This window comes from Lagenorhynchus albirostris, chromosome X (genome assembly GCF_949774975.1).
Source record: "Lagenorhynchus albirostris chromosome X, mLagAlb1.1, whole genome shotgun sequence".
Taxonomy (NCBI): Eukaryota; Metazoa; Chordata; class Mammalia; order Artiodactyla; family Delphinidae; genus Lagenorhynchus; species Lagenorhynchus albirostris.
Window position 1 is genome coordinate 84,466,895 of NC_083116.1, and position 24,168 is coordinate 84,491,062.

The following is a 24,168-nucleotide window of genomic DNA, read 5'->3' on the forward strand; positions in this document are numbered from 1 at the left end:
GACCTGTACTCCTAAAACTATAAGATGCTCATGAAAGAAATCAAACATGATACAAACAGATGGAAAGATATACCTTGCTCTTAGATTGGAAGAATCAATATTGTGAAAATGACTCTACTACACAAGGCAATCTACAGATTCAATGCAATCGCTAGCAAATTACCAATGGCATCTTGCACAGAATTAGAACAAAAGAATCATAAAATTTGTATGGAGACCCAAAAGACCCCGAATAACCAAAGCAATCTTGACAAAGAAAAACGGAGCTGGAGGAATCTGGCTCCCTGACTTCAGACACTACTACAGAGCTACAGTCATCAAAACAGTATGGGACTGGAACAAAATAATAAATATAGATGAATGGAACAGGATAGAAAGCCCAGAAATAAACCCATGCAGGTACAGTCAATTAATCTATGACAAAGGAGGCAAGACTGTACAATGGAGAAAAGGAAGTCTCTTCAGTAAATGGTGCTGGGAAAACTGGACAGCTACATGTAAAAAAATGAAATTAAAACATTCTTTAACACCATACAGAAAATAAACTCAAAATGGATGAAAGATCTAAATGTAAGACTGGATACTATAAAACTCTTGGAGGAAAACATAGGCAGAACACACTTTCACATAAATTGCAGCAAGACCTTTTTTTCATCTACCTCCTAGATTAAAAACAAAAATAAACAAGTGGGACCTAATTAAACTTGAAAGCTTCTGCACAGCAAAGGATACCATAAACAAGACAAAAGAACAACCCTCATAATGGGAGAAAATATTTGCAAATGAAGCAACTGACAAAGGATTAATCTACAAAATATACAAACAGCTCATGAAGCTCAATATCAAAAATCAAACAACCCAATCAAAAAAATGGGCAGAAGACCGAAATAGACATTTCTCCAAAGAGGACATACAGATGGGAAACAAACACGTGAAAAGATGCTCAGCGTCAGTAATTATTAGAGAAATGCAAATCAAAACTACAATGGAGTATCACCTCACACCGGTCAGAATGACCATCATCAAAAATTCTACAAACAATAAATGCTGGAGAGGTTGTGGAGAAAAGGGAACCCTCTTGCACTATTGGTGGTAATGGATTGGGATAGAGGTTCCTTAAAAAACTAAAAATAGAGTTACCATATGATCCAGCAATCCCACTCCTTGCATATATTTGGGGAAACCTCTAATTCAAAAAGATACATGCACCCCAATGTTCATAGCAGCACTATTTACAGTAGCGAGGATATGGAATCAACCTAAATGTCCATCAACAGAGGAATGGGTAAAGAAGATGTGGTACATATATATATACATATACGATGGAATATTACTCAGCCATAAAAAAGAACGAAATTGGGTTATTTGTAGAGATGTGCATGGAACTAGAGACTGTCATACAGAGTGAAGTAAGTCAGAAAGAGAAAAACAAATATTGTATATTAATGCATATATGCGGAATCTAGAAAAATGGTACAGATGATCTTATTTGTAAAGCAGAAATAGAGACACAGATGTAGAGAACAAGCATATGGATACCAAGGGGAACAGGGGGTGGGATGAATTGGGAGATTGGGATTGACATATATACACTTTTGATACTATGTATAAAATAGATAACTAATGAGAACCTACTGTATAGCACAGGGAACTCTACTCAATGCACAGTAGTGACCTAAATGGGAAGGAAATCCAGAAAACAGGGGATATATGTATATGTATAGCTTATTCACTTTGCTATATAGTAGAAACTAACACAACATTGTAAAGCAAGTATACTCCAATAAATTTTTTTAAAAAAGAAGAGATAATGGGGCTTCCCTTGTGGTGCAGTGGTTGAGAGTCCGCCTGCCGATGCAGGGGACACGGGTTCGTGCCCCGGTCCAGGAAGATCCCACATGCCGAAGAGTGGCTAGGCCCGTGAGCCATGGCCGCTGAGCCTGCATGTCCGGAGCCTGTGCTCCACAACAGGAGAGGCCACTACAGTGAGAGGCCTGTGTACAGCAAAAAAAAAAAAAAAAAAAAAACGTAATGTAATATTTCATTCAGATGTCTATTCTGTGAAACAGGACATGAGTTCTGGGGTGTCAGAGATGAAACAGATCTTCATGATGGGGCCCCAAGGAGCTCACAATCTAGCATGTAGGAAAGAGAGTAAACAGTAAACCAGTAAACAGAGAGCTCTTACTCAGTTTATTAAGTGCTCTGACAGAGCCATATGCAAAAGAGCAAGGAGGAAGGAAAGACTAACTAAGCTTGGGGTGATTTCAGATGGCTTCTTGGAAAAAGCAGAATTTGTACCAATCTTTATAGGAAGGCAGGCCTTTTATTGGTAGGCATGGGGTGTGGGAGAGGGGAACAAAAACATTCCAGGTAGAGGAAGAGTTTGAGCAAAGGTATGGCATTGGCAGGAGGCAGAACATGAGTCATCCACTGTGACTGAGGCCTGTGAGGCTGTCAGAGACTGACTGTGGAGGGCCTTGAATGATAGGCTAAGGAGCTTGGATTTAAACCTGCAGGCCAAGGGAACCCTTGGTGGCTATAGATATGGTCATCTTGGCATTTGAAACATGATTCTGAGGGCCTCTGTGCAAGTAGAACAGATGGGAAGCAGGTACATTAGATCAGAGACCCATCTGACACTGTCCCATGTGCCCCTATGCTCAGCAGAGGCTCCTCAGAGCCTGCAGTCCTACAAGAACTACTCCTTCTTCCCTTCTCTTCTTCCAATGTTCTACTCCTCCCACAGGACACACCCAGCTCAAATACACCCTATCTGGAAGCTTTCACTGCCTTCCAGTAGGCGATTTCCTCTGTGAGGCCCGTCAGTATCCTGCTCTGGGATTCTTCAGTGACATGTTGTATTCTTATGCATCCCAGCCAGATGGAGAAATCTTCAAGGACAGGTTGTGAATCTCATCCAGTTTTGCATCTCCAGTGCATAGTATGGGTTTTGGCACATGGAAAACCACTGGGGAACTCTTCACCAGTGAATTAGAGAAAGAGAAAGTGCATGAAGAAAAGAAGAAATGGGAGAAGGGGAGGAGAATACTTGAAGAGAGGGAGGGAAGGGGGAAGAGAGATAGGGTGTTGGTATGGTCAAGGGAAATAAGAGGAAGAGTGTGGAGGAGAGCACAGGGCCAATGTGGGTTCTTTCTTCTTCCCATCAGTAGCACCAAGTATCAGACCTGCCACAGTGAGTGTCAGGCTTTGGAATCAACCAGATGTGGGTTCATATTCTGGTTCCATCACTTAGTGACCATGTGCCTTTAGACAAGACACGTCACCTCTTGGGCATTAATTTCATCAACTGTGGAATGGTGATAATACTAGTTCTTCCTACATGGGCGTTTTAGAACTTAAGAATAGAGTCTGTCATACAGAGTGAAGTAAGTCAGAAAAACAAATACCATATGCTAACACATATATATGGAACCTAAAAAACAAACAAACAAAAGGTTCTGAAGAACCTAGGGGCAGGACAGGAATAAAGATGCAGACATAGAGAATGGACTTGAGGACATGGGGAGGGGGAAGGGGAAGCTGGGACGAAGTGAGAGAGTGGCATGGACATATATACACTACCAAATGTAAAATAGATAGCTAGTGGGAAGCAGCCGCATAGCACAGGGAGATCAGCTCTGTGCTTTGTGACCACCTAGAGGGGTGGGATAGGGAGGGTGGGAAGGAGATGAAAGAGGGAGGGGATATATGTATACTTATAGCTGATTCACTTTGTTATACAGCAGAAACTAACACAAAAGTGTAAAGCAATTATACTCCAATAAAGTTAAAAAAAATAGATGTGAGTTCTTTGAGGGCAGGGATCCAACATCCAACAAGGGCCGTGGCACAACTGTGTGCTCAACAAATAATTACTGACTGAGGGAGTAAGTGATTGCCCTAGAAGAACTGTTTTCCACACTGGGGAGCAGTGCTCCATTCCACAAGAGACAGAGGCTAAGCACTTGTGTACCAGTGTACCAATAAAGGAGAAACACAGTCCCAGTAAAAATTTTCAGCTAAGTTGATATACATTAAAAGCATCAATATAGTGATCAGGGGATAAATAAAAACTTTTGGTAGACTTTCTTATATTTACTGATTTTATTCTGAATTACATATGATGCAGGGGATACCCTAACTTTTAGCGTTTAGAGACTCTAAATGTCTTAATTTGGTCCTACTTAAGCAATAGAAATTAACATGATCTAGTCCCCTACCGCAGAGCAGCTCCTGGGGAGAGAGACCCAGACACACAACACACTACAACAACACACTATGTAACTGAGGTTGGCATAGAGGGGTCTGTAGGAAGCATTGGTGTGGGAGCCCAGAGAAACACAGTCCTCCTAGGGGCAACAGAGGAATCAAATAGGAATGGGGATACAGTGTGGGGGATAGAGAAATCAAATGGAGAATAGAAAAGAATGATTGCTGAATAAGAGGTAGTAAGCAGAAAAGAGGTCACATTGGGGAGAAAGGAAATCTGGAAGTAGGGAGTGAGGGAGGAGGCTGACAGGCAGGGAAGGAGACCCCTCTGGAGGCGGAAAGAGGCAGGATCACTTCCGGCTGGGGAGGGGGAGCAAATAGGCTCAGACCTAAGGAGAGGCTTGGAGAGAGCAGATGCCTTCTGGACGGGAGAGGTGAGCTAAAGTGCCCTGCTTTACTGAAGACCTTGTGGGGGACTCCAGGCTAGGGTTTGACGTGCTTGACTCCACACATCCCTAGGGTTTGAAGGAAACCTGCTAGAGGTTCAGGAGCTAACCGCATAGAAGTGGTCGGATAGAGGTGTCTGGACTCGGTTTGCAAGGGAGAAAGGAGAGGGCAAAATCCCCTTTGGGCAACGGAAAGAGAGATCTGGACTCAGTTCGGGCTGCAGGAAGGAGGGATGCTGACCCGGTTGGGACTGCAGAAAAGAGAGATGGAGAAATAGTTCCGGCCATAGAAAGAATGGAACACGATCCAATTAGGTAGGGAGATAGGCGATGGGAGGCTTCGTTTAAACTGGAGAGAGGTCACAGGACCTGGTTTGGGCCACAGAAAGTAGAGACTGGGAGCTAGAAAAAGTAAGAGGCAGAATCCTTATTATACATCTGAAATGACCTGACTCAGAGGGGAGAAAAGAGGGGCTAGGACCCGGTTGATACCGGTTTGAAAAGAAAGGGACAGAACCTGGTAGCGTTTGGGAAGGATTACACAAAAGCCGAATACCATAGGATTTGTGGGTGGGGTAACCATGTTGCAGTAAGGGCGGGATGGTCACTTGCAGACGTGGAAGTAGGGGTGCGGTGTTGCGGAAGGGGCAGTGCAGGCACTTACTGCAGAGCATAGGGAGGGGGCATATAAAGAGAAGAGGAGGTGCGGAGGAGTACAGCAGAGCGGAGGGAGGGGGCATTACAGAAAGGGGCAGTGCGCTGCGTGGCTATACTGCAGAGGAGAGGTGTATGGTGTTGGGGAAGGGGCGGAACGAAGAGGTGCTGCAGAGCGGAGGGAGAGGGACCGGTGTTGGGGGAAGGGTTGGAATGAGACGAGATGCAGTTAGAAAGAGTGGGTCAGGAGTGGCGTCAAGATGTTCTGCTGCTCTGAGGGCAGAGGGCTTATGTGGGATTGAGGTGGTCAGGCTGTCCAGTCCACCAAAGCACATGCGCGCTGAGCGCCTGCGGTTGCCCTCACGCCTCTGGTTGATGTGCATGCGCACTACCGAGTTGCGGTAAGGGTGTTTGTAGGGTAAAGGGGCGGGATCGAGAGCAGGCTTGCGGTTTCTTGGAGGCAAAAGGAGCTAGGATTTGGAAGCCAGATGGTCTGGGTTTCTAGGTATGAGAACCCAGTAGTTGAAGGGTTTGGGGCCCAAGGTTTGATCAGAACCCCCTCCTTCAGGATTGGCAGGAGACCTGATGAATGTCCACCTCCCTCTTATTCTTTCCTGACTCAGGCCCCTTCTCGGCTTTCCAGAAAAATGGATAGGAGAAATGACTCCGATTATAAGATGACCCCGTTCCAGGTGAGGCCCCTCTGCATTCTTGGCAGGCCATCTGCCCTATTCTGAGTTCATTTAAGGCTGTTGAGCCCCTACCACTCTGTAGTTGCATAATTTCCTGCCTAACCTGTTTCAGTCCTCCCCTGAATGGTGGAGGAGGAGGTGAAGAAAACCTGCCTATTTCTTGCTCCCTTCCTCTTCCTTCACCCTCCCCTTCAATCAGTCACCATTCAGAGGAGGGGGAGGTTTTATAGAAAGGGTGGATTGTAGGGAGGCCAGATGGCTCAGCACGTTATAATCTTAAGTGTGTAGGGCCCTCTGGGAGCCTGGGCTTCACTTCCCTCCAGATGTACAGCCTGAGACAACAGAAGAAGATAGTGTCTTGCTGATGCATACCCTCTTGTCATCAACCAAGGACCTACTAGCTATGGACCCACCAGTTGCCAACCGGCCTAAGAAAAGCAAGACCAAGAAGGCCCCTATTAAGGCTATCACTAAGACAGTACGCACTGCCCCTCCAGTTCCATCTGCCAATGTGATTACCACCAACAAGCCTAAAATAACTTTTCTGGCTTTAAACCTGCCAATCATCCCCCAGATCAACCAGGCTTCAGCTACCACTGAGGTAGCCAATACTCAGGCTTCTTCATTCACTGCTCAGCCTAAGAAAGCCAACAAGACAAAGAGAGTTACTGCTAAGGCAGCCCGAGGCTCCCAATTTCCAACTGGCAGTGAGAGTGTTACTACACAGATCAAGTTACCCTTGTAGGCCCTAAATGTGCCAGTCATCCCACAGACTATCCAGGCTCCGATTGCCACTGAGTCAGCCAATTCTCAAGCCTTGTTAGCCTCCATCAAGCCTAAGAAAGCTCCCAAGGCTAAGAAGGCTAACAATAAGGCCATAACTAGTGCCACTGAGATCTCACTGACTCCATCCACCACCTACTCAGCTACCATCCAAGGCCAAATTACCTCCATCCGAACTAAGAAAACCTCCAAAGCCAAGAAAGCAACTGTTAAGGACACAAATACTGACACTGAACTCCTAGAGACCCCAGATGCCACTGAGACAGCTACCAGGCAGATTGAGGCCTCAGCAGCAGCTATCTGGCCCAAAAAATCCAAAGTCAAGAAGGCTGCCTATAAGGGCCCAAATTCTGCCTGTGAGATCTCTGAGGCCCCACCTGCCGGTCAAATGGTCACAAAACAAGCCCTAGCAGCCACCCTCCGGGTCAAGAGAAGGTACCCGGCTCAGAAGGTTGCCACTAAAGCCCGGACAACTGAAAGCCAGACTCAAATTGACAAAGGGGCCCAGGCCAAGATGACTACCCCTCAGATCAATATAAGTGCCCTTGAGACTCAGGTTGTTGCTGCTGTCCAGGCCCTGGCAGATGACTACCTGGCTCAGTTGAGTCTGGAGCCAACAACCAGGACCCGGGGCAAGAGGAACCGAAAGGTGAGATCTCTGACATCACCATCCTTAACTCTGTACTCCTTTTCCATTCCTATCTGCCTGGTTTGTTCACTTGTTCTTTTAAGTTTACTGAGCCAGTCCCTGCATTCACATAGGCTGTGAGAGATGCTGAGAGGAATGTGATATAGTTCCTGCTGCTTTGCAGTTCAAAAATTGGTGGGGAAATAAGGCATCCATACACTTAGCTACAAACTGGATATAATTCAACTTGTATTTATCAATACATAGTAGTTAGCATGGACCAGGCTTTGTGTTGGGTATAGTCACACAGGTTATGCTTTTATGTTTTAAAGTAACTCTTACCAGCTAGGTCCCAGTGTTACAGATAAGAAAACCAAGTCCCAGAGAGGTGAAGTGACTTGTTGAAGGGGTACAGCTAGTAGAGCCAGTGGTGGCCAAAAGAAGAGGAAGAACCAGACCCTGCCCTTGGGTTGCTCCTGTCTTGGCAGGGAAATGAAACTCCTGACCGGAAGACAGTGAAAGACAAATCTAGAACTCAGTGTGGCTAATGGTAAGGTCAGGACCCCTACAGGGAGGGTTTAGGGGACTTTCAGGAATAGGCAGGGTGAGGAGACAGAGCCATCTCTTTCACCTGGTGATTTTGGACCTTTCTGCTTTCTGATGATGCAGTCCAAGCATCTGAACGGGGATGAGAGAGGTGGTGGTAATTATAGGTGGATTCCATGGGGCCGGAGGCCTCTGCTATCCTGAGATGTGGCCATTTTGCAAGAAAGGGTAAGAATCCAATGCTGCCCAGTCTCTTCTCTTCTTCACCTGCCCTCTTCTCTGTCATTCTTCCAAGTTTTATGAAAACATATTGAGATCTCCCCATGTATTCCTCTTCTCCCAGGCAAATAAGTTTATGAAATACCTGTTGGTTAAGGATCAGACAAAGATCCCCATCAAGCGCTCAGGTAGAGTCATCCCAACCCTCCTCCCTGAGCTCTCCTTTCTACTCCCCTCTCCTCCCTGCCCTGGGGGTAACCATTTAGTTTTATGGCCTCTTCATTCTCTCATCTATCCTCCCCTGCCCTTTTCACACTCTGTCATGGCTGGCATCTCCCATTAACACAGTTCAGGACTCAGACTACACTAACCCCATAGGGCTGGCAAAAGGGCTGCAGCTCTGTGGCCCCTTCTCAGCCCAGCTGCTCCCACCTCTCCCTTCCTGCAGACATGCTGAAGGATGTCATCTAAGAATATGATGAATATTTCCCAGAGATCATTGAACGAGCAAGCTATGCTCTGGAGAAGGTGAAGGGACATCCTCTGTGGGATGGGCACAATGGGGAAGTCTTGAATGGAACAAAGGTGTACACGTCCCTTTGCGGGGGACCACAGAGACTCCCTAATCCAGCCCCATCACTGTGCAAATGAGCAGATGATGGCCTAGGGAGGGACGTAGACTAGCCTCGGGTCACACAGCAAGTACAGCTAGGACCCAAGCCACCCAGCTTAGTCCTGGCTTCTGTCTACTGCTGGACATGTCCTGTAGTGTATTTCAGTTGCTCACCTCTCCCTTCCATCCCCCATTATCTGTCTCCCTAGAGTCCCATTAAGCATAAAGACTATTTTGATAACAATAGTATATTTGTTACCTGTTTGCTGTGTTAGTTAAGTGCTTTACATGAATTATTTCACTGCCTAGGCTGAATTTTGTGACCTCACAGGCTATTCTTTTACTTGGCAGATGTTTCGAGTCAATCTGAAGGAAATTGATAAACAAAGTAGCTTGTATATTCTCATCAGCATTCAGGAATCCTCTGCAGGCATCCTGGGAACGTAAGCTGGGAAAGGGCTAGGATGGGAGGGAGGCTTCTGCTTTTGTCCATGGTACTACTCCATCCCTGTCCTCTCCCCACATCCCCTAGGAAGTCAGGAAAGACAGAGCCTAAAAACCCCTTTTCCATATCCCACACGTAGTTGGAGCCCTACACATGATAGTGGTGCCTGTTTATGATTGAATGGAGGTTGTAGAAGCCTGGGACAGGTCATTCCTACTGTCAAGTTTTCTGTATCTCCAGAAGCTTCCCTGTTGTTGCTTGTCTCTTCCTATTGACCTTGGTAGAGTGGTTCCCAAGGGAGGGCTTCCTGGTATGGGTGAATCATGAGGGTTGAAGGGCAGGAGCATCAGTGGGGCCATGCCTAGAATTCTTTTGGAGCTGAGGGGTCTGGAAGAGAAAGAAGGGACTCATATTGGCTGGGTGTCTGGGTTGTAGTGGGTTGACAAATACAAGTACAATTCTATCCTCTCAGCAACCTGGGGAGAGGAAAATGTGATTTTCCCATTTTATGAATAAGGGAGTCTAAGTGCCTTGCCCAGGGTCACATAGAGCTTGAAGCATAGACTGGGCAGAATTCTCTCATATCTGAAGAATCTGGGAGAAGCTAACCTAGTAGGCTGGCTGGTGTGTATTTTTTTGCAGATGGCTGCTGGATGTAAACCTTCTCTCTGTCCCATTATTTCCCTAGGACCAAGGACACACCCAAAATAGATCTTCTCATGGTGATTTCTGAGTGTCATTTTTATGAATGGCAACAAGGCCAATGAGGGTGAGTTGCTGGGCTGGCAGCTGAATGGGGGGTCATGGTCGGAATTCCACATGTTCATTTTCTATCCCTGTTTCCTTTTGCCTCCCCTTGCAGCTGTCATCTGGGAGTTGCTGCCCAAGTTGGGGCTGCACCCTGGGTATGATTGGGCTCTGTCAGCAGTTGCTTTCCATGTTGTCCTTTGGCAAGAGAGGATGGTCCCAGGATTGCATCAGCCTGGTGGTCTGGTGGAGGGGGCGGGGTTGCTGGACTGGGTAGAGGGTCCAGGGTTCTGACCTGGGTGGATGGGGAAATGGTCCTGAACTCTCTGCTTCCCCTTTCTCCTATGTTCTTTTTCTGTTCTAAGCTGATATATAAGATAGACCTTCAGGGCATCCCTGATAAAGAACCATCTGGCCTCAACTGCCTGCTTCTAGTGACCATGTGTTCATTACTTTCCTGAGTTCATTGAGATGGCCTTATGTACTAGAGAGGTCTCTTCCATGCTGGGAAATGCCTCTGCCCCCATGTGGGAAGTTCTGATCTTGGTTCATGGGTTATTTTTCCCATTGTTAGGGTAAGGCACTCGCTCTTTGGGGAAGTGAGGAAGCTCATCACAGATGAGTTTGTGAAGCAGAAGTAAGTGGTGTTTGGGGGCTTTGTCAGGCCATGAAGTGTTCTGAGTGTGCCGATCTGGTCCAGAAAGTGCTCGATTGCCCTTTTCTTACACTACCTTTAGAGGTATGGGCATCCTGTTCCCTAGAACTGAGTCCATGGTGGACCATACCAGGGCTGGGCCAGACCAAACACAAGGCCCTTGCTGTGGGGTGTGCTCAGAGCAGAATGCCCAAAGAATGGCTCCTCTGTTTACAACACACCCAATAGAAACTTGGGTTTACTCCTCACAGGTGGCAGGATACTTTGGCCTCCCTGTGACACCATGCCCTATACATGCGTCCCCTGCCACACCAAGCGACTACTTTGCACAGGGCCAATGGGAAATGGCTCAGTATTGGAGGTCAAGACCATGAACTGTGTTTTGGAGTGAGTCTAGGGAAGGAGGGCCTTGGAAATCCTTCTCTAGGAGCTGAGTTTAGTTTTTCTTTGGAGGAGGTTGCCACCTGGTCCCAAGTGGTTAGACAACAGGTTTGCTTGGTTAGAAGCAAGTTTCATTTCCTTTCTTCAAGGTACCTGGAATACAAGAGGGTCCCCAACAGCAGACCACCTGAATATGAGTTCTTCTGGGGCTTGTGCTCCTACCATGAGACTAGCAAGATGAAAGTTCTCAAGTTTGCATGCAAGGTAATAGGAGAGCTGCCCTGACTTGGCATATTAAGGGTACAGGATGTCTCTGGCTGGGGTAGGCAGTGTACAGGGATGGGCAGGTATAGGGCAGTCTGCAGTTCATATATAAGCACATGGAACTTCATTTATGTCCCAGAATGCTGCTTGACATAAAGTTTACATTGTTTCATTCATGTTCATACTTTGTATTAGTCTCCTCAACTGCCATAACAAAATACTATAGACTGGGTGGCTTAAACAACAGAAAATTATTTTATCATAGTCCTGAAGGCTGGAAGTCCTAGATCAAGGTCCAGCAGTGTTAGTTTCTAGTGAAGCCTCTCCTCCTGGCTTGCAGATGAATACCTTTTTGCTGTGTTCATGGTGGTGAGAGAGAGTCTCTTCTTATAAGGACACTAATCCTATTGGATCAAGGACCCACCATTATGACCTCATTAAACTTTACTTCCATAAAGGCCTACCTCCAAATATAGTCACATTCGAGGTTGGTACTTCAAAATATGAATTTTGGGGGGACACAAACATTCAATCCACAACATACTCTCTTATCGTTTCCCATATTACAGATGAAGACACTTAGGCTCAGTGAGATTAAGTAGCTTGTCCAAGGTCACACAGCACCTAAGTTATCGAACTGAAATTGGATCTCAGGACTGACCCATGATAGAGTCCCAACAACTAAGACTTTTTTTTTAAATGCTACTATTAGTTTTATACAAAGCCCATGGTAGGTATTTAATACATAATTACAAATGTTATTTTTCTTATAATGATTGTAATTCTCATTTTAGGTGCAGAAGAAAGACCCCAAGGACTGGGCCGTGCAGTACCGGGAGGCAGTGGAGATGGAAGTCCAAGCTGCAGCTGTGGCTGTAGCTGAGGCTGAGGCCAGGGCTGAGGCAAGAGCCCAAATGGGGATTGGAGAGGAAGCTGTGGCTGGGCCCTGGAATTGGGATGACATGGATATCAACTGCCTAACAAGAGAAGAGTTAGGTAATGATGCTCAGGCCTGGGGCAGATTTTCACTTGAAATTGAGGCCAGAGCCCAAGAAAATGCAAATGCCAGCACCAACATTGACTTCAGCAGAGGATCTAGCACCAGGGCTAGCTATAGCGATGGTGCTAGTACTAGCTTCAGTGGTGTCCCCAGCTCCAGTAATGTCTTTGGTGACAGGGCTGGCATTAGCTTTGGTGGCACATGCAGCACCAGTGCCAGCTTCAGCAGTGTAGCCAGCATTAGCTTTGGTGGCACCTTGCACCAGTACCAACTTCAGTGGTGGGGTCAGCTCTAGTTTCAGTGGCCCACTCAACACCAGTACAAGTTTCAGTGGTGGAGCCAGCTCTGGTTTTGGAGGCATACTCAGTACCCCTGCTGGCTTCAGTGATGCACTCAGTATGAGCACCAGCTTTGGCAGTACACTCGGCACCAGTGCAGTCTTTAGTGGTGCACTTAGCACCAGCACTGGCTTTGGTGGCACACTCAGCACTAGTGTCTACTTTGGTGGCTCTCCCAGTTCCAGTGCCAGATTTGGTGGCAAACTCAGTACCAGTATCTGCTTTGGTGACTTTCCTAGCACCAGCACTGGTTTTGATGGTGTACTCAGTACCAGTGCTGGTTTAGCTGGTGTACCAGCTCTTTCAGCAATAGCACTGACTTTGGTGGTACACCAAGCACCAGCTTCTGCTTTGGTGATTCTCCCAGCACTAGTGCCAGCTTTGGTGGTACACTCAGCACCAGTCTTGGCTTAGGTGGTGCACTCAACACCAGTGCTGGTTTTAGCAGTGCTGTCAGCATTAGCATTGCCTTAAACAGTGCACCCAGTGCCAACTCTGGCTTTGGCAGTGTGTTCAGCATCAGTACTGACTTCAGTGGGGCACCTAACACCACTACTGACTTTGGCAGTGCTCCCAGTACCAGCATTAGCTTTGGTGGAGCCCCCAGCACCAGATTCTGCTTTGGCAGTGTGTCTAACACCAACCTATGTTTTGGTGGCCCTCCTAGTACAAGCACCTGCTTTAGTGGTCCTACCAGTGCCAGTTTTGGTGATGGACTCAGCACCAGTGCTGGTTTCAGCTTTTGTGATGGGTTAAGCACCAACTCTGGCTTTGGTGGTGGACTGATCTCCAGTGATATCTTTGGTGGTGGGCTGGGCACCAATGCTGGTTTTGGCAGCACACTTGGCACCAGTGCTGACTTTAGTAGTGGCCTCAGCATCAGTGATGGCTTTGGCGGTGGGCCTAATACCAGCTTCGATGGAAGACTGAGCACCATCATTGGCTTTGGCAGTGGTTCCAACACCAGCACTGGCTTTATTGGTAGACCCACTTCCATTGTTGGCTTTGGCAGTGGACTGAGCACCGATGCTGACTTCAACGGTGGACCAAGCAGTAGTGCTGGCTATGGCAGTGGACCGAGCAATGCTGCTGGCTTTAGTGGTGGAGCCACCAGCCTTGGTGCCTGTAGCTTCTCCTATGGCTAGTGAGGTTTCAGGTAATTACAACATTTCCACAGCCAAGGCCGATGGGGATGGGTATAAGAGCTGGGAGATGTTATAAGAAACCCCAAGGTGGGAGGGCAGGGTGGGGAGATGAGCACAATGAAGGAAGTATGAGAAAATAGTATATTTGGTGCTAAAATGTGTTTCTGTTTGGTGTTTTGTTTTCAGATTTATATCGCATGTTTACAGATACCGCTAATGAATTGCAGCAGTCCTTCCCATGGAGCCAAGGTACATCCTTGGAATCTTTGTCCACGTAGCAATCTAAGCAGATATTACCAATCAGCTGAGGGTGACATACTATGAAAAAATCTGTTTGCCAATCCTGCTTTGTTGTTTGCTTTCTGTGTCTTGTCATATTTGATATGAGTTACATTAAATTTGAAAAATGAATTGCGGTTTGTTCTGTCTTTTAATGTGCCTAAGTTGTTGTGAGTGACATTTTGGGTTCATATAAGAGCTAGAGATAAGCATAGCTCTTTGGGGAAGGTGGGCTCCAGCTTTAGGCTAAAAGGCAAGTATGACTTCAGTGGGGTAGAGATGTGGGGAAAGCATAGCAGGCAAGGGGATAATACCTTAAGTCAAGATCTAGAAGGAGAAAGCCTGGAACAGAAGGCAAAGGGAGAGGGTTCTGGAGAGTAAGTATAGATTCATTTTGAGATATTTGTGTAAGAATGGGAGGGATATAGAGGGACGTAACTAAAGGTGGACATGGGAACAAGGGAGGACTTTTTTGGGATAGGAGAGAGACCTGAGCATGTTGCATAGACAGTGGGGGCAAAAGCCAATAGAGAAGGACAGGATATAGATATGGAATAGTCAGGAACTGACTGAATCAACCCATCCTTGGGGAGGTGGGATGGATAGAATACCAGAGAATAGAGGGTGACCCTGACTTTGAACAGGATTTAAGGGTGGCTCTAGAAGGAGATAAATGTAGATTTGCTTCAAGCAGTGATCCCAATAAAAAAAGTGATGTGGATCATACAAGGTTTGTGTCTTGCTGGTGGTTGTGATGGAAGGACAAACAAAGTCAGGGGGTGTATGCATCTGTCTCTTCGCAAGTGGGTTGCTGCTATCTGCCCACAGTAGCTGCATGGAGATTGGCTGAAGAAATAGAATGTAGGATGCAAGCTGGCCAGGTATGGAAGAACAGTGAAGAGGAAGAGGACTGGTGGATTGGGAGATAATGGAGGAATCAAAGGACTATACTCTTGATGCAGTACAAGAACAAGTATTGTTCATTCAAGAAATACTACATACATGCCTGCTGTGTGGGAGGCATGCTGCTAGGGATCCTGTGGATGACACAGAGAGTTTTAAGGACCAGGGGGCCAGTGGTCAGATAGTGGGATGCTTGTATTTAAGAAGTCAGACTGTAGAGAAGTCTAGATGATGCCAACCAAGCAGTGAGTGGCTGAAGGGAAGATGCTCACTGAAGTTGAGGGGGCAGGACACTAGGAGACCAGGGTATTGTCTGAATCATTTATATGGACAGTGAAATAACTCAGGATGGCAACAAGAGTTGGAGAAGGAAGGAGAACTGTGGTCTGAGTGCAGGTTCTTCTTTGAATGTAGGGATGAAGGTGTCATGTTCCCAGCCATGTTGCCCACGAAGAAACAAGGCCATAAGCACTCACATGAACCTATCTCCACCCTCACATTTGGAGGTACTACTCCAAAGTCCTTCTTTCCAGGTAGTTCTCACCCAGTCCATACCCCAACAGCACCAGAGCCATTTCATAGGGTCAGGATCTTAAGAGGATCTTGTGGGAAAAGCCTCACAATGACCTCCTTTCCCCTTTTGTAGGCAGTAAGAGAAGTCTTTATTGATCAGGAAATAGGAATTAAGAAGGAAAAAGTTTCATCCTGACCTAGACAGCTCCTTAGTTGTAGCTAGAAATCAAGACCTGTTTTGGAGCTGATGAGGGTTTCTTCACTGGAAGCAGGTCTCTTTCAGTGAGGCCAACTCCAGAGTGTTCTCAGTGTAAGAGAAGAGCAACAATAGCAGCTCCTAAACGTGAAAGATAGCGAGGACAGAGGCAGTTTTATGTCTTAGAAAGGGCTCAGTAGTGGGCAGGGACAGTGTCCAGGGCTTCCTCAGGTTCCCGGCTGACGTCCACATTCTGAGAGGAGAGAACCCAGTATTAGCAGGAAGCAGCCAGCAGTGTGGAGCCCCCGCCCCTCCCTGCCTCTTGTCCTCACTGCCAGGCTCCCCTATTTCAGCCAAGCCTGGATCCTGACCCTCTTCTCAGGCAAGCCTGGGGGAACCTCAGCCAGAGGCCTTTTAGGCAGGGTTGCTCTAGCTGTGCATGTCTAGGGTGCCTCGGGTCTGGGCTGTGGTTCCTGCATTTCTGGGTGCTGGTTATTCTACCTGTTGGTGGAAACACCCAAGCTCTGTGGGACTGGGGCTGCCTTTCTGCAGGGGAGGGTGCTTTCACCACGTGCCAGCTTAGGACACAGAGTCCCTCACCTACCTCAGGCTTCTCCCGATGTGTGTTTACAGCCTCCACGTTCAGGTAGATGGACTCCACTTTGCAGCCTCAGAAAAGAACAACCCGTTCATCCATAAGCCACCCGGGTAAGCACAGGTCTTTCCTGAGGTGTCATTCCCTCCTCCACCCGTCACCACCCACACCCCCAGCTCCATGCTGTGTGCAGACCGTGACTGCCCTTTAGGGAGGGGAATTTAGACCACTTGTGTGATGTCAGGGGAAGACACTAGGCCTAAGATACAGGAATGGGGCATCCTCCCAGCTCTTCCCCTAATAGTCTCAGACTTCTCTGAGCCTCCCTTGCCCAGTTGTCAATGGGAATGAGAGATGACAAGAGATGATTTTTGCACCCCTCCCCAGCTCTTGTCTGTGAGACAGAAACCTAATAATAACAATGGAGCTCTGTGGATCCTCCCAGCTGTGTTAGGTGCTAAAGTGGTGGAAGAGTCCTGGTGTCTCTGCCTGGGGCGACCAGTCCCAGGTAAAATTTATTTCCAGAACTATGCGGTTATGGCAACATCAGAGGTGTGGAAGGTCAGAAGGGAGTTCTAGGAAGCCTGAAGAAAGAGGAGGGTGGTATCATTGGGGCCTGGAGTGGGCAGAGGAGGCCCAATGCCTATGGAAGCCCCCTTAGCTCCATCCCTGTGGATTGAACACTAATCCAGGTTTCAGTACACCATCTGCCCTCTTCATACTCCAGAATAGATTTGAGTCTGTCTCTTCATCGCTCATGAACATTCCAGAGCTGACTAATGCCCCCAAAGAGAGTCTCAACTGCCCGGGCTGGTCTTTGAACCCTCTCTTCAAATCTGGCCCCAACATACACTTATTCATCTGGTCCCTTTTGGGGACCCCCTCTTCTACAGCTTTGTGCTGTATGATTGGTGCTCTGGTAGAGACAGAGAAAGCTGGGGCCAGGTCCCAGATTTAGAGGCCACCTCAGTCCTTCCCCATTCTCATCTTGCTATCACAAACCCTGCCTCTACCAAGACATCCAACTACCCACCCAGGAAATCTCTCTCAGGACTCTTCTGGGAAAATGCTAGGCATTGCAGGCATGCTCATGGTGTCTATGTGCTTTTCCCCAGATGAAGGTAGGGGACTCACCATAAGCCACAGGTGTAAGTTTGAGCACTGTGTGCAGAGGGCACCTGAGATAAGGCAGCTCATCTAGAAAGGAGGAGAGAGCAGCCCTCAGAGACAGGGTGCTGGGGAAGGCACCACCTCCCCAGGCCTCCAGGCTTGCAGCACTCTCCCTTTCCACCCCCTTCCCCATGGTTGTCTTCACCTGGGCCCTTCTCCCCCACAGTCTTCAGAGACAGTGCTGAGAGCAGGGTGGGGAAGGAGGAAGAGAGCAGAGAGGCAGCCTCAGGAGCAGGGAGGAAGGAGGGCCCTGGAGATCGCAGACAGACCCTGGGTCCCCCAGACGCTGAGGATGGTCACCTTGGAGGTGGCCGACCTCCTCACCCACAGGGCAAACATAAGACCAAGGCAGGCCTCCCTCCCGCCCCAACCTCAGCCCTTCCATGGGCTCCCCCACCACAAAGGCCCACAACAGGTCCCAGCAAGTGTTTTCTGAGGCCCTACTATGCGCCGGGGCCGTGGCTGAGGTGTGCGTGCACCTTGGCAGCTCCCGCAGCTTTCTCCCCAGCCCAGGCCTGTGCCCTCTGACTCCTGGGACACTTGTTGATGGACAAGCATTCACCGATTCACTTGTTTCCAGTTACTGAGGATTATGTATAAAGTTGTTCTGAATATTCGCATGCAATTACTCGTATGGCCTTGATGACATTCAGACAGCCCTGATGGGAGGTGATGATCAGGCCCATTCCATGGATGAGGACACTGAGGTTCTGAGAGGGAAGGCACTTGCCCTATGTCCCACAGCCAGGAAGTGGCAGTGCTGGGACTCGAGCCCAGGATGCTTTGAGGCCAAATGTGTGCTCTTCCCACTGCAGTCTGCTTCCACTGCCTTCAAGGGACTCACAGTGTTGTGGGGTGACACCCCCACCTCACTCCTCTCTGCAGACATCCACCCTCCTGACCACCCAGGCAACCTATACGGCTCCCCATCTCCCTTCATTGAGCCAGAACTCCACCCCTCACGGCCTCCCTGCCCCTGAGGTTCACCGTAGGCTTTTAAGGCCTGCCACTGACCACTCAGCCTCCTGACACATAAGATTTGACAATTTCCTGGGCAACCAGTCTGCTCCTCCTCCTTGCCTTTGTCACCATCATCTTCAGGTGCTGGGCCCAGTGCTTTTGGTGCACTATCTCATTCCATCCTCACTGATACTCTGCGGGAGTTACTGTTCCTCACTGCACACATGACAAAATAGATTCAGAGAAGGGAAGCGACTTGCCTGAGGTCTCTGACCCAGCTCTGCCACTGCCTGCACAAGTGACCTCAGCCCTGTCTTTTCCCTTTCTGGTCCCTAAAGTTCCTATCTCTCATAGCACAGGATTGGACCCAGCTCTGAGGTCTTATGGGTCTGAGTTCTCAGTCACACCATCTCTCTGGGTCTCAGTTTCCTCACGTGAGTGATAGGGGCAAGAGCATGTGCCCAGCCCTGCCTGGCCCAGCTCTTAAGACAGCTGTGAGAAGATGGCATGGCCTGTGCATGAAAGTGGTTAGTAAGTGGGTAAAGCAGTGTGCAAACGGGAGATGCATGTGCTTCCCATGCACCTCACATGTGTCTGAAGTGAGAGGCCTCTGGAATGCACCTGAGATTGGTACCTCTCCTTGAGCCCTGTGATCTTGGGCAATTCCTTCATCCCTCAGAGCTTCCATTTCCTCTTCTGCACAGTTGGGGTTACAAGACCGGCCTCACAGTCTCAAAAATAGTACTGAGCAGTAGAGATGTGGACAGTATCAGAAATCTAGCAGCACCACCCCACCCCCTGTCATCTTTTTTCCATTGAAGAGATTGAGGACCAAGCAGAGGAAATTACTTGTCCAATGTCAAGTTTTCAAGTCCCAGGGGTTCCAATTCTAGATGACTCCATATTACAAGTGCCCTTTGCTTGGAAGCTAGCGTCATAGAAAAGATCCAAGTCTGCAGGATATTGTACACTTCAAATATGACTTTGCATTGTCCTCACACTCCCTCCCTCCAGTATCCTGGAGATGTCAATGCTTCAGCATTCATGTCAGAAATGGACTCTCCCACCTGAAGGTGACACAACAGTCTCTTGCCAGGCCAGCTGCCTTAGTTTGCATTTCAGTATTTGTAGTCAGTGTAGATACTCTGTAAATTAAAATATCTAGATGTTTTTTATAAAAAGAAATTATCATTTAAAAATTTTAAATGAAAACATCAATATCTTGGGGAAATCATCCCTATAGCAAAGACAGAAACCTATAATCAAAATCAAGAGACCACAAGAGGTCCCATTCCACCTGAGAACAGCATGCCTCAGACAAATACTGGCTCATCTTTTTCAGGTTGAGGCAGACTGTTAAGGTTGGCTTTGAAAATGTTATCTCAGAGTAACACTGATATTAATAATAGCAGCTAACACTTATATGGCCCATACTTTGTGTCATGAACTGTTCTAAGCTCTTTATGTTAAATATGTTCATTTATTTAAACTTCATCATTATTCTCCCCATTTTACAGATAAGGAAACTGAGAACAGAGAGGTTAAAGTAATTTGCCAAAAGTATTATGTGACAGAGCAAGAACTTGAACACATGCACCCTTGCTCTAGATCCCGTGCTCTTAACTATTAAGATATAAACCACCAATTTCTGGTGTCAGAGTCTCAACTCACATGCAGCTCCCATGCCAGGAACAGAGAGAACAGTGGTACCTGAGCTCTTGTCCAGGAAGTAGGCCAGGAGGCACCGCATGACAGCCTGGTGGCAGATCACCAATACATTTTCCTGCCGTTCTAGCTCCATTATAACTGGCTCCAGACGCTGGACCAGATCCTCATAGGACTGAAAGGGAGAGAAACACTTGGGTAAGAAGAGGAGATGAGGCACATTTGCCCAGAGGAGAAGAACTCTACACTAGGAATCAGGAAAACTTGGCTGTGGTGCCAGTTCCGTTGTTGGTCCAGCAGTATGACCTTAGGCAACTCACTTCCTTCTTAAGGCCTTAGTTTCTCATCTATTAAATGGGGCAACCAATATAGTAGAGTAAATAACAATAATAAAATTTCCACTAAAATTCCCTAGAAAATCTGGATAAAATAAATGTCTGCACTGCTGATCTTTCAAGAAAATGAAGGAAATGTTATGAATATATGGTTCCAAAATGAAGAAAAACTGAAAAAAAGAGTGATAAATGGATATAGAAGCCACAACTCCTATGAGGGCATTTGCCAATCACAGTATCCAAGAGACTTGAGCTTTTAAAACCTTATAGAAACACGAGACAAGGCCTTAGGTGTGTACGAGATGGGGATTTGGGACTGAGACTCTCACAAAAATCTGAGACCTTCAAAGGACTACATCCTCAGAAAAACTATAAACTAAAAAATATATCCACAGGCAAAGGGAAACAGTAAGAAAATATATCTGTCTCTGCCTGACTCTTGGTGGAAAAAATTAGGAAAAGCCTCCTGTAAGAATGTATAACCACAAGCCTATCCTCAGGTGGATTTGTGGTTGAGAATTATACTACCTATGTGTTTTAGAAAATGCTAAGCTGAGAGTTTAATAAAAAGTGATTTCAAGTCATTAGCTCCCAAGAGTGTCTGGAAGAAGCAAATGGAAATTCTCTCTGGATTCTCTCAACTCAGACTGCATGGGATTCCCATAGATAAATTTTCATCAAACTGAAGCTCACATAACATGCAAGGAAAATAAGCTATCATGAGTAAAAATAAGCAGAAACAACAAGAACCCTAACAACTTAAGATAAAGGATCCACAATATAAAATGAATATGCTTGAGATTTTGAAAGAAATAAAAGATTGAATCAAAAATGTAAGGAAGAAATAAGATGCTATTGAATATATGATCTAGATTTGAAAAAGAACTAAGTAGAATTTCTATAAATGAAAGATATAGTCATTAAAATGGAAAACTCAATGGATAGAGTAAACAGCAGATTAGATACAATTCAAGAAATACTGTTCTGGAAGATAGAGCTGAAGAAATTACTCAGAATGTAGCAAAGAGATTGAAAATAAGAAGAAGTTAGGAGACATAAAGGATAGAGACAGGACTAACACACATCTAATTGCATTTCAAGGAGATAATAGAGAAAATATGAGAGAGGAATATTTAAAGATATAATGTCTGGGAATTTTCTAGAATCGATGAAGAATCCTAGTCCTCAGATTCAGGAAGTTCAATTAACCCCAAGCAAGATAAATGAAAAGAAATTAATATTTAGACATATCAGAGTGGAACTAAAAGCCATAGAGACCCAAAGACCCTAAATGCAGCCAGAGAGAAAAGAAATGACAATTAGAATTTCAGGAGACTTCTTAACCATGTTAGAAGCCAGAAGACAGTGGGGACAATATCTCCAAAGTGCCGAGAGAAAACTGTCATCCTAGAGTTTTATACCTTGCCAAAATACCATCTAGGATTAAGAGCCACCCCTCCTTAAAGACATTTTTAGACAAAAAGAAAGGTGAGTCTACTACCAACAGATCCTCCTAAAGAAACTTCTAAAGGAAGATAGACATTGAACCCAGAAGGAAAACTTCAGCTGTAAGGAGAAAGAATGATCAAGGGAATGATCAAGGGAATTGGATATATGTGGCTAAATCTAAATAAACACTGACTGTATACAATATTATTTTTTAGCGAATAAGAATTATATTTTAATTGGATAAGTGATTTTACCCCTTTTCCACTATATAAAATCCATCTAGGAGAACAGTATGGAGGTTCCTTAAAAACTAAAAATAGAACTATCATATGATCCAGCAATCCTACTCGTAGGCGTATATCCAGAGAAAACCATAATTTGAAAAGATATATGCACCTAATGTTCACTGCAGCACGATTTATAATAGTCAAGACATGGAAGCAAGCTAAATGTCCATCAACAGATGAATGGATAAAGAAGATGTGGTATATATATATATATATATATATATATATATATATATATATATATATATAATGAACTATTACTCAGCCATAAAAGAGAATGAAATAATGTCACTTGCAGCAACATGGATGCTTCACTTCACTTATCATATTAAGTGAAGTAAGTCAGAGAAAGACAAATATCATACGATATCACATATATGTGGAATCTCATTTTTAAAAAATGATACAAATTAACTTATTTACAAAACAGAAACAGACTTACAGATATCAAAAACAAATTTATGGTTACCAAAGGGGAAAATTGGGGGGGGGTGGAATAAATTAGGAGCTTGGAATTAACAGACACACACTACTATATATAAGATAGATAACCAACAAGGGCCAACTGTATAACACAGGGAACTCTACTCAAAATTATGTGATAACCTTTATGAGAAAAGAATCTGAAAAAGAATGAATATATGTATATGTATAACTGAATCACTTTGCTGTACACCTGAAAGTAACACAACATTGTAAATCAACTATAATCCAACAAAATTTTTAAAAAAGAAAAAAATCCATCTATGTGGGTACAAAGTTTATTAAGTGTTTGGAAGTAGCTCTATTTTGTCTAGCATTTATAATAATTCTACTCTGGTAATATTGATTTAACTTAAAAAATATAATATGTTGGTATTATAGGAACAAATAGTGATATATTCTGATAGATTGTTGTAAATTGAAGTGCTTCAGTAAGCATTAATTCAATCAACATCTACTTAGTAAGTTGTGCTTACAATAATAAATCTATTAATAACAATAATAAGTCATCTGGGGGATAAGACACAAGTTTGAAGTAAAATATAAAACAACAATTAACATGTAAGTTAAGAGAGGGAGTGACCAGAGTTGTAACATTTTTATATTGTTTTAGGGGGTGGGTGGAGATATTGATTTTTAGATTTTGTCAATCACACATATTAAAATGTTAAGAGCAACTCTAAAAGAAAGGAGATTGTATAAGTCAAATATAGATGTAAAAACTCTATCAATTCTAAAGAAGGAAGGAAAAGAGAAAAGATAAACTAAGCCTAGAGAGCTCAAAATAAGAGAATAGAAAGAAGTTCAAATAAATCAGTAATTACAATAAAAGTAAGTGTACCAAATTTACAATTCAAAAGACATACATTTTCAATTTTTATTAAAACCAATAAAAGTCAACTATACGCTGTCTATAAGAAACAAAACAAAAATACACAGAGAAGTTGAAAGTAAATGACTAAAGATGAACTAAGCAAATACTGACCAGAAGAAATCTTATATAGCTATATTAATATCATATAAAATACACTTTTAGGCAGAAAGCATTATTAGGGGGAAAGAGGCTTGCTCACTATGTAATAATAAAATATACAATTCACTAAGGAGATATAATTGCTTTAATTTTGTATGCCTCTAACAACATAACCTCAAAATATATAAAGGAAAATGAGGGCAAAGTCGGACTGACTTCATAATGTCATTTTTGAGGATGAAAATACACATGTGAAAGTGCTTTGTAACACAGGATATCTATTGTTTCTTCTCTGATATCCTGCTTTCTGATAATTGTTCCCTGGAATCTATCAAAAATGGAGTATGACTAACAAATATTCTAACATGTGGAACTGGCTAAATGGAGACTGGGTTGAAAACAACGAGGATTTACCTCACATGGGAATAGGGAACTGATAGTCTGGTTCATGTGGTGGCAAAGAAGTTGGATAAACCATTAGCCATTGTCCCTTGGGACTCCAACCCACAGTCCAGAGAGGCTGGAGCTTTAGGCAACTTGGCAATAAAATGTCAGGAAATTAGAGTATATTGAACTATTTCAAATACCTTTA

The 24,168-nt window shown here is 45.1% G+C and overlaps 2 protein-coding genes and 1 non-coding gene across 17 annotated transcripts in view; 2 read left to right on the top strand and 1 right to left on the bottom strand.

Moving 5' to 3' along the window:
• Positions 1 to 2,174: 2,174 nt before the first annotated feature.
• The window catches only part of PFKFB1 (6-phosphofructo-2-kinase/fructose-2,6-biphosphatase 1), a 99,374-nt gene continuing 77,380 nt past the window's right edge, over positions 2,175 to 24,168 (bottom strand). For 11 of the 15 annotated variants that reach the window (XM_060138585.1, XM_060138589.1, XM_060138592.1 and 8 more), the window contains 4 exons: positions 20,095 to 20,224; positions 17,389 to 17,451; positions 16,264 to 16,328; positions 2,175 to 15,912 (listed from right to left, as the gene is read on the bottom strand). In XM_060138585.1, the coding sequence (XP_059994568.1) occupies positions 15,853 to 15,912; positions 16,264 to 16,328; positions 17,389 to 17,451; positions 20,095 to 20,224 (318 nt within the window). In that variant the 3' untranslated portion in view covers positions 2,175 to 15,852. Of the gene's footprint in view, positions 15,913 to 16,263; positions 16,329 to 17,388; positions 17,452 to 17,528; positions 19,530 to 20,094; positions 20,225 to 24,168 lie in introns of those variants that run through there. The other 4 variants (XR_009538586.1, XR_009538585.1, XR_009538583.1 and 1 more) reach the window with 4 other exon arrangements.
• On the top strand, positions 5,259 to 13,768 carry LOC132513156 (trophinin-like). The gene is given in 15 exon segments (XM_060137343.1): positions 5,259 to 5,713; positions 5,818 to 6,004; positions 6,306 to 7,436; positions 8,085 to 8,189; positions 8,305 to 8,368; positions 8,629 to 8,708; positions 9,145 to 9,236; positions 9,927 to 9,966; positions 9,968 to 10,007; positions 10,101 to 10,143; positions 10,560 to 10,622; positions 11,171 to 11,285; positions 12,080 to 12,537; positions 12,539 to 12,914; positions 12,917 to 13,768. Coding segments are annotated over 15 exon segments (4,101 nt in total).
• Positions 10,808 to 10,936, top strand: LOC132514177 (small nucleolar RNA SNORA11). Its single transcript, XR_009538667.1, has one exon. It is a non-coding gene; the product is annotated as a small nucleolar RNA SNORA11 (small nucleolar RNA).